The 9,401-nt window shown below is 51.5% G+C and overlaps 2 protein-coding genes across 8 annotated transcripts; one reads left to right on the top strand and one right to left on the bottom strand.

The window, feature by feature from the left end:
• Window positions 1-30: 30 nt before the first annotated feature.
• Window positions 31-3,438, top strand: SLC16A13 (solute carrier family 16 member 13). Of its 3 annotated transcripts, none has more exons than XM_036033160.1 (4): window positions 31-226; window positions 568-711; window positions 1,378-2,115; window positions 2,824-3,438. In XM_036033160.1, exons 2-4 carry the CDS (start codon window positions 618-620, stop codon window positions 3,021-3,023), a joined length of 1,032 nt encoding a protein of 343 aa, XP_035889053.1. In that variant the 5' UTR covers window positions 31-226; window positions 568-617; the 3' UTR covers window positions 3,024-3,438. The 3 variants fall into 3 exon arrangements, with proteins under 3 accessions (XP_035889053.1, XP_035889052.1, XP_028390348.1); XM_036033159.1 differs by having other exon boundaries at window positions 31-422; window positions 2,938-3,438; XM_028534547.2 differs by having other exon boundaries at window positions 31-422.
• Window positions 3,439-3,841: 403 nt separating this feature from the next.
• Window positions 3,842-6,368, bottom strand: SLC16A11 (solute carrier family 16 member 11). Of its 5 annotated transcripts, none has more exons than XM_036033156.1 (5): window positions 6,188-6,368; window positions 5,941-6,084; window positions 5,306-5,449; window positions 4,399-5,166; window positions 3,842-4,309 (listed from the first exon to the last, which is right to left on the bottom strand). In XM_036033156.1, exons 2-5 carry the CDS (start codon window positions 5,957-5,959, stop codon window positions 4,080-4,082), a joined length of 1,161 nt encoding a protein of 386 aa, XP_035889049.1. In that variant the 5' UTR covers window positions 5,960-6,084; window positions 6,188-6,368; the 3' UTR covers window positions 3,842-4,079. The 5 variants fall into 5 exon arrangements, with proteins under 5 accessions (XP_035889049.1, XP_028390253.1, XP_035889051.1 ...); XM_028534452.2 differs by lacking the exon at window positions 5,941-6,084 and adding an exon at window positions 5,714-5,921 and having other exon boundaries at window positions 6,188-6,367; XM_036033158.1 differs by lacking the exon at window positions 5,941-6,084 and adding an exon at window positions 5,847-5,921 and having other exon boundaries at window positions 6,188-6,367.
• Window positions 6,369-9,401: the final 3,033 nt, after the last annotated feature.

Here is a 9,401-nt window from a genome sequence, read left to right as displayed (position 1 = left end):
TTCTCGCAACCAATATCCAACCCCGCCCCCAGCCTAGGAGAAAGGCGCAGGCGCCTCACGCAGCTTCTCTGGCAGCTTTCAAGCCCTCGTCAGTACCCTCCTCTTTACCGCCGTTCCCAGCCCCCACACAGCCCGGAGCGTTCCCTCTGGTGGGCAGAGGTGGAGCATTCTGAGCCTTGCTCCCACTGGGGCTCTGAGTGGCCGCAGCTCTGTTACTCCCCAGATGGCACGTAGGGCCGAGCCCCCCGACGGGGGCTGGGGGTGGATGGTGGTGCTTTCAGCATTCTTCCAGTCGGCACTGGTGTTCGGGGTACTCCGCTCCTTCGGTATCTTCTTCGTGGAGTTTGTGGAGGCTTTTGAGGAGCAGGCAGCACGCGTCTCCTGGGTCACCTCTATAGGAATCGCAGTGCAGCAGTTAGGGAGTGAGTGCTGCGCCTGGGTCCGGTGTCCTAAGACGCTCTGAAGGGAGGGGTAATACGGGGACAGTAAAGGGGGAGGATGGGGGTGGGGGAGATGCTGGAGAAGGATGCCTGATGTCTTCTCACAGAACTCTTTCCTCTTCCCCAGGCCCAGTGGGCAGTGCCCTGAGCACGAAGTTTGGGCCAAGGCCCGTGGTGATGTCTGGGGGCATCTTGGCAGCGCTGGGCATGTTGCTCGCCTCCTTTGCTACCTCCTTGACTCATCTGTATCTGAGTATTGGACTGCTTTCAGGTGAGACCCTGAGCAGGGGGTAGGAAAATTCAATGCCTGCTTTTTTGGCCTCTGGACTATCATCTTCCTCCTGATCCTTCTAAAAGGCTTAGGGAGAAGCTGAGAGAAAGTTTTGAATAGCACCTGTATCCTGAAGGAAATGAAGAGGAATGACTAAACGGATAAACTTGGTCAGGCAATTAGGACATACAGAGATACTGTGTCCAGAATATGCAAGCCCAGGGCTAGTGGGACTGGAGCATAGAAGGAAGAATTACATACAGTGAAGTTGTGTCAGGTATTGTGACAGTGAAATAGGTATCTGATTTATACATGAAGCAAGGTTTTAGAAGCTTATGGAACTTGGAAAATGAAAATCACACAGCCAGAAATGGTAGAGCCTAGGTCTAACTCCAAAATTCTGGGCTAGTTGCTTTAAGAAACACTATCTCTAAACTTCTACAGTACCATAAAATATATTACTCCCATTTTGCAGATGAGGAGATTGAGGCTGGGGGATTGAGTAAAGTCAAAACACTAGAAAGTACAAAGTATCAAAATTAGGATTGTAACCAGGCCTGTGCTACATTCTGCTGCTGGGCAATGCTGGGATTACTGGGCGCCCTGAGATCCCTCCAAGTCCCCAACCACCATTTCTTCTTCTCCTTTTTTTTTTCTTTTGGACAGGCTCTGGCTGGGCCTTGACCTTCACTCCAACCCTGGCCTGCCTGTCACGTTACTTCTCTCGCCTGCGATCCCTGGCCATGGGACTGGCACTAACGGGCGTGGGCCTCTCCTCCTTTGCTTTTGCCCCACTCTTCCAATGGCTGATCAGCCACTATGCATGGCGGGGAGCCCTATTGCTGGTGTCTGCCCTCTCCCTCCACCTGGTGGCCTGTGGTGCTCTCCTCCGGCCACTCTCCCTCACTGAGGACCCTGCCATGGGTGGCCCTGGGGCCCAACTAGCCTCCCTCCTCCATCATGGCCCCTTCCTCCGTTATACTGTTGCCCTCACCCTGATCAACACTGGCTACTTCATTCCCTATGTGCACCTGGTGGCCCATGTCCAGGACCTGGACTGGGATCCACTGCCTGCTGCCTTCCTACTCTCAGTGGTTGCTATTTCTGACCTTGTGGGACGTGTGGTTTCTGGGTGGCTAGGGGATGCTGTCCCAGGGCCTGTGGCACGACTCCTGATGCTCTGGACCACCCTGACTGGGTTGTCATTGGCCCTGTTCCCTGTGGCTCGGGCTCCCACAGCCCTGGTGGCTCTGGCCGTGGCCTATGGCTTTACATCAGGGGCCCTGACCCCAGTGGCCTTCTCCATGCTGCCTGAACTGGTAGGGACTGGAAGGATATACTGTGGCCTGGGACTGCTGCAGATGGTAGAAAGCATCGGGGGACTGCTGGGGGCTCCTCTGTCAGGTAAGGGGAGAATGAGGTTTCCAGGTGGCCCAGGGATGCCATGTCTTACCATTTGGGGAGGGGACTATTCACCTTATAGTAGATGTAAATACTGTCCTCTGATATGGTATACTACATGGCCTGTATAGCCAATCATAGCAGCCCTGAAGTGGGTCCATGGGGCAAAGAAACTGGGGCTGTGGAAAGACTAAAATGAGCTATATGGAATCCTTGGCAGGATACCTGCAGCTTGGGTTTTCAGAGAACTTGGCTGGACCTGGCTAGATATAATATGTCACTGTTTGCCCCCTCCCTTGGCCCATTTGGCCCAAATTCAGGTGTCTCAGCCATGCGGTCAAAGTTCTCCAGTCTCCACACACCAGAACCTCCAGACCTTAACATTTTTTCTTAACTATTAACTAAAGGTATAGGTGGGAGGGCCACAGGTGCCAGAAGGAAAGGCACAGATGTGCCTGACTCGCTGTGGATCCACAAATCCCCACTGTCTGATTTGGAGGTCCTTTCTGAAGGCAGGAAGGTGACTGAAATTACCATATGAAGCCCTTCGGAAACCAGAGTTCTCAAGCTCATCCATTCCTATTTTGGGAGTTCTAACTCTTCCAAGGTGATGGGTTAAGGATTATCTTCCCTCCACCAAAAAATATGTCTGAGTCCTCAGTCCCAGGAAATAAATCACTCATGTGTATTCTTTTTCTGTCTTGGACGTAGGCTACCTCCGGGATGTGACAGGCAACTACACAGCTTCTTTTGTGGTGGCTGGGGCCTTCCTTCTTGCAGGGAGTGGAGTTCTCATCACTCTGCCCCACTTCTTCTGCTTCTCAGCTCGTACCTCCAAGCCCCAGAACCTTGTCACAGTGGCACTGGATGCCAAAGTCCCCCTGCCCAAGGAAGGGCTGGAAGAGGACTGAACTCCAAAAAGAGGCTGGCTGTTAGACCCAGACAGTCAGAGGTTGGCAGCTCCAGGTCTTCTCCTCCTGCCCCATGTTGGTACCCACAGAACCACAGTGCCTTAAGCATCTTGGTCTATTTTGCACCACAGCAGGCCTGGGGCTCCTGCGATGTGTGTGCCAACCCTCCGTATTTAGTTGAGGACTCCTATCTCTGCTGTGCTCCCACCTTTTCTGCAGGATCCAGGAGTTCAGCCTGTTCCACTGAGCTGTGAATCAACTGTGAAAATCAAAGGCCAAACTTACTATGTTTTACAAGTGATCTTTAGGGTTGCCTGCTAAGTTTCTTCTCTGAAGACAGATATTTTGGAAAGGGGGATGCTCCTTTGAAATAAAACTGAATCTGAAGACTGAATAATGATCAGAACCTCAGAAAGAGCTGGAGCCCATATGCTTGGACGTGATCATGGCTGGGTGGTGGAGGGGAGGTGTCCAGGAGCTCCGGTGACTCAGAGCGTTTTAACCCTGGTTTCTGCTCTCTGGACCACAGTTCCTTCCATTCGCCCACTGACCTCCTTCCTTTGTGACTCTCCCCTGTGACTTAGAAAAGAAATTAAGAGAATGGTGGGGACATGGTGTGTGTGTGGGGGGAGGGGTAGTTTGGTAGGGAAGCTGAAGCTGAGAGAGCTTAAGTCTGGATCTGGGATTCTTGTATTTACCTCTGGCCAGTAGAAGGAGATTGAGATACAGGGAAGAGTTTGAGCAAAGGAAGTAAGGACGAGGCAGATAGCACTCTGAGCCTCCCTCTCCCCCAGACAAATTGAAGCTGACAGGCAGACAACTTCTGAGAGATTCCTGTTACGGTGGCAACAACTTGGGCAAAGAGAAATGGACTGGCTAGACAGGCAGATACCCTCCCCATCTCCCAGGGCTTAGTGGGATCCTGTTTTCTTTCAATCAGTCTTGAATATCTTAAGTACAAAGTTTTCAGTGTCTTCAAATGGCTAACAATGGGAGCTTGCAGGAAAAATGAAAAATTTTTTTATTGGGGGAGGGGCTTACACCAAAAGAAAATGGTCAACAAGTGGCTTCCTGTGTGGAGTGAGGGGCTCCTGAGGAGAGCAGGGCAACTTGAGGAATGGGGAGCAACTCCCCCCTTTCAGGGGGAGGGGTGGCTGGAGGGGAGGCTCGACTGCAGGAGGGCACAGCCCCAGGCAGCCCCATGTAGATGAAGCTGCCAGAAAGGACCAGAGAGCCGCACACGAGGAAGGAGGCAGTGAAATCTCCGGTCTCATCCCTTAGGAAGCCTGAGAGGAAGAGGATAGGAATTTAGATGCCTCGAACCCCAGGGGCAGGGGGGATGGTGGTTGGTGGATCTGTTGGCTCAGGCCCTTACCTGACAGTGGAGGGCCCAGAAGCCCACCGAGGCTCATCAGCATCATCACCAGCCCCGTGGCCTGTACAACACCTCCGATGCCCACTAGCCCCGGGAGCACTCCGAAAACCAGCGGGGTGAAGCAGCCGGCGCTCAGCCCGTAGGCCCCAGCCACAGCTAGCAGGGAGCCCCCCCAACCCTCTTCACTCCCCACCACTGGCACCAGCCCCACAGCCAGCAGCCCCAACCCTGTCAGAGCCCCAAACACCGCCAGCAGTCGCGGGAGGGGCACCCAGCCCTGGTCTGCCAACCATCCGCAGACTAGCCGGGCGCTTGCGTCCGCCACTGCAGCCACCGCCACCACCAGTGCGGCCCTATACCCTCCCAGGCCCCGGTCCAAAGCATGAGGAGCCAAATGCACGTAGGGGACGAAGTAACCGCCCGCAATCAGGACGGTGCCCAGAGCAAAAACTAAGAAAGCTCGGTGTGCAAAGAGATCCAGGCCCAGGGCAGCTAGGGGGCCGCGGGGTGGGGCCGGGGGGTCGCCAGGGAGTTCCAGGGGTCGCAGCAGGGCACCACAGGGAGTGAGGTGGAGGGTAATGGCGCCAAGGAGGAGCAAGGCGCCCCGCCAGCCGAAAGTATCCAGGAGGAGCTGCAAGGCAGGTGCCAGGAGCAGTGAAGAGGCTCCGTTGCCCATGAGTGCCAGACCCACGGCAAAGACTCGACGGCGGGAGAAGTAACGCGAGACGGTTCCGAGGGCAGGGGCGAACACCAAGGCCCAGCCGGAGCCTTCGAATGGATAAGACCGGGTGAGGACAGGGACTGGAAGGCCCGGCCCAGAAATCCCAGACCTGCTCCTCAGAGGAGGCCCCCCACCCACAAGAAGCTCCCATCACCCCTTTAGGACCGAAGCATCCTCTCCCCTCACCAGCGAGGACGCCCAGGCCAAGGTAGAGGTGCAGCAGACTGCCAGCGAAAGCCGAAAAGACGAAACCAAGCGAGGTGAGGATGCCCCCAACCATCACCACTGGGCGCGCTCCCCAGCGGGTGCTCAGGGCGCTGCCCACTGGGCCTAGAAGGAGGTGGGGTCAATAAAAGATACGCCCCTGCCTCCCCGACTTACTCCAACACTTCTCATTGGCTGTTTGCCTGGACCAAAACGCGTCTCCCCCAGCCTCGTAGCTCCTCCTTTCAGCCTCAACACACTCTTCTAGAACGTGGTGATGCCCATCGTCCTTTCTCAGGTTATCTGGTAATCAGGTGTTTCCCCCACTGCTAAACTCAGGGCCCCTCCACCCTGGTTCCCGCCCCCCACCTCGGGGTGGGGGTCCCTCACTGGCTGCCTGCTGCACGGCTAGAGCCAGGGCGCTGACCCACGCTGTGTCCTGAGAGGTTCGGTCAAAGTGCTCGGCGAGATCAGGAAGGGCAAGGCCCAGGGAACGTAACAGCCCGTAGGAGAGCCCGTTCACCGTGAAGGTTGCAGCTGCCACCACCCAGCCCCAGCCCCCGTCTGGGGTTCCGACGGGCGTAGGGGCCATCGCCACCTGAGGGAGAAAGGAGCACCTGTGAGTGAAGTCTCCATGTCTGTGCCTCCTCCAGGGACCTGAGATCCAGCTTCTGGCTGCTTTCCCAGGGAGAGGGCACGTCACCCCGAGCACGATAGGGCGGGGGCTGAGGGAGCCGGAGCTGGGCCTAGGCATGGAACTCCTGGGTGGGTGCGAGTTACCTGAGAGCCACCTGCAAGGTACCGGGACGGGGTGACGGGGATACCCCTGGCTTGGAACTCCCCCTCTCCCCCCACACCCCTTACCTGACCTCTCCAGGCGATGGGGAAGAAAGCGAGGAATGGCTCAGCCTGGTTTCTCTCCGCTTCCTAGGCGGGCGGGAACCTCAGAGAGGAGAGTGCAGAGACGGAGCCCCACTTGGGCAGGCTTTCTCGGTAAACAGAGATCACCGCGGGGCCTGAGCCACCTGGGACGCTGTGGTGGGGAGGGCGGGGGCTAGCTGAGACAGCCAATCAGCCCAGCCGAGGGTGAGCCCAGACACTAAGTCCCACGGGGATTAAATTATATACACAGGCACACAAACGCAGGCATGCCAAGCCCCCCCCCCCCCCCCCCCCCCCCCCACGGGCAAGGAATGAATGCCAAAGGCGCCTACCCACAGCCACGCCCCTGCTGCCTGCCGCTCGTGGAGGCGATTGGTGGATCGCAATCCCCCCGCAAGTCCGAGGTCGGTAGCAATGCGTTGAACCCGGTGGTTCCCCCCAAGGGCTGAGGGGATGAGTAGTTTTGTTTTCAGAAAATGTTGCTGGAAGACCAGGGGTAAATCTTGATTCTCTAATCGCAGACCTCCCCTGAGTTCTTGTTGTGTGCTCAACAATGATGTGTCCTCAGGGACTTAGGGGAAGGAAGAGGGACTCCCTTATTCTGAGGAGGCGTAATGTGCCTGGCACTTTCACACATGTCATCTCTTCACCCTCACAATATCCCTGTGAAGACAATGTCACCCTCATTTTTTAGATGAAGAAATTGGAAACTTCCAGAGGTTAGGTGACTTGCCCAAAACCACCCAGCTAAAAGGTGGTTGGAAATACATATTTGAATTTTGGGTCTGTCCAACTGTGGGACCATACAAGGAGAATGGACCTAGGACTGAACTAGAATCTGCCATAGTGGAGGGACATGGCCTGGAGAAAGTTTGATGCCAAAATGGCCTGGAAATGGCAGTCTTTTCAGGGCCAGAGAATTTATGATTCTAAGATAGGAGGCACTGGAAGGACAGAAAGGACCTTTGCAATCAGAATCACTAGAGATTTAGAGATTAGAATATTAAAAACAAAGTAAGAAATCTAAGAATTGAACCCAGGTATTTATTTCTTGAAACACTTTATTAAAAGTATCCTTTTACATTTTTTAAGTTAGAGTAACTTTAATGTACTTTGGGCAATTTTAAGCAATGTATAGATTTTCTTCATTTAATCAAAATGTATTTTTACATTCAATATTATTTTGTATTAGTTTCAGGTGTATAGCTTAGTGGTTAAACAATCATATATTGCACTTTACGAATTGTTGTTGATGATACTTCCAGTACCCCCTTGATACCACACATAGTACGATATTATTGAATACATTCCCTATGCTGTACTTTACATCCCTGTGGCTATTCCGTAAGTACCAATCTGTACTTCTCCACCCCTTCACCTTCTCCACCCAGTCCCCCAACCCCCTCCCCTCTGGCAACCGTCAGTCTGCTCTCTGTTTGCATTTTGTTTTGGTTTGGTTTTTGTTATATTGTTCTTTATATTTCACATATAAGTGAAATCATATGATATTTGTCTTTCTCTGATTGACTTATTTCATTTAGCATAATGCCCTTTAAGTCCATCTATGCTGTCATTCATGGTATGATTTCATTTTTTTCTATGGTCAAGTAATATGCCATTATATATATGTACCACAGCTTTTTAAAAATTGAATTTATTGGTGTGACATTGATTCAGAAACCACCCAGGTTTCAAGTGTACAGTTCAACATTGTGCACCCATCACCCAAAGCAAAGCCTCTCTTTGTCCCCATTCATCCCCCCATGGCCTATCTCCACCTACTGCCACTCCTCTTTCCCTCTGGCTGTCACCACAGTGTTGTCTCTGTCTATGTGTGACATATATATGGGGGGGCGGGGCTTAATCCCTTCACCTTCTTTCCTCCGACCCTCCAACCCGCTGTCCTGGGACAGCTGGCAGTCTGTCCATGTGTCCATGCCTCTGTTTCTGTTTTGTTCATCAGTTTATTTTGTTCATTAGATTCCACATATGAATGAGATCACATAGTATTTGTCTTTCTCTGCCTGGCTTATTTCACTCAGCATAATAATCTCCAGGACCATCTATATTCTTGCAAAAGATAAGATTTCCTTCTTTTTTATGGTGAGCTGTATCCCATTGTGTAAATATACCACAGCTTCTTTTTTTTCTTATCTACTCATCTACTGATGGGCACTTGGGCAGTTTCCAGATCTTGTCTATTATAAATAATGCTGCTGTGAACATAGGGGTGTATATATTCTTTCAGATTAGGGTTTTTTTTGTTTGTTTCTTTGTATATATTCCCAGAAGTGGGATTGCTGGGTCAAAAGGCAGTTCCATTTTTAATTTTTTGAGGAAACTCCATGCTGTTTTTCATTGGCTGCACCAATCTGCATTACCACCAGCAGTGCACAAGGGTCCCTTTTCTCCATACCCTTGCCAAAATTTATTTGTGATTTATTGATGGTAGCCATTCTGACAGTTGTGAGGTGATAGCTCATTGTGTTTTTAATTTGCATTTCTCTGATGATTGTTGATGTTGAGCATCTTTTCATATGTCTATTGACCATCTGTATTTCCTCTTTGGAGAAATGTTTATTCAGGTTCTCTGCCCATTTTTTAATTGGACTGTCTGGGGATTTTTTGTGTGTATTAAGTTGTATGTGTTCTTCATAAATTTTGGACATTAACCCTTTAGCAGATGTGTCATTGGAGATAGGTTCTTCCATTCCATGGGTTGTCTTTTTATTTTGTTGATGGTTTCCTTTGCTGTGTAAAACTTTTTAGTGAAAGCATCCTTTTGCCCTGGCTGGTGTGACTCAGTGGATTGAGCGCCGGCCTGGAAATAGAAAGGTCGCCAGTTGAATTCCCGGTTGGGGCATATGGCTGGGTTGCAGACCAGGTTCCCAGTTCGGGGGGTGTAAGAAGCAAGTAATTGATGTTTCTCCCATACATCAATGTTTCTTTCCCTCTCTTTCTCCCTCCTTTCTCTGCTCTCTGAAAATAAATAACATCTCTTTTTAAAAGTATCCTTTTTTACATTAGAATTAAGGTCACCATTGCTTTACTTCAGCTATTTGGATCAAGAAATGTGTTCTTTGATTTCATTATTAAACAATATCAGAAAATTTGGCAAATTACAGTGTGGAGCATGTATCACCAGAAGCCACATGATGGCAGTATTTCCTAATTGTTGAGAAGCACCTGCAACTAA

Source organism: Phyllostomus discolor, chromosome 8 (genome assembly GCF_004126475.2).
Source record: "Phyllostomus discolor isolate MPI-MPIP mPhyDis1 chromosome 8, mPhyDis1.pri.v3, whole genome shotgun sequence".
In the NCBI taxonomy this organism is placed as follows: Eukaryota; Metazoa; Chordata; class Mammalia; order Chiroptera; family Phyllostomidae; genus Phyllostomus; species Phyllostomus discolor.
This window is presented reverse-complemented; position numbering and strand designations above follow the sequence as displayed.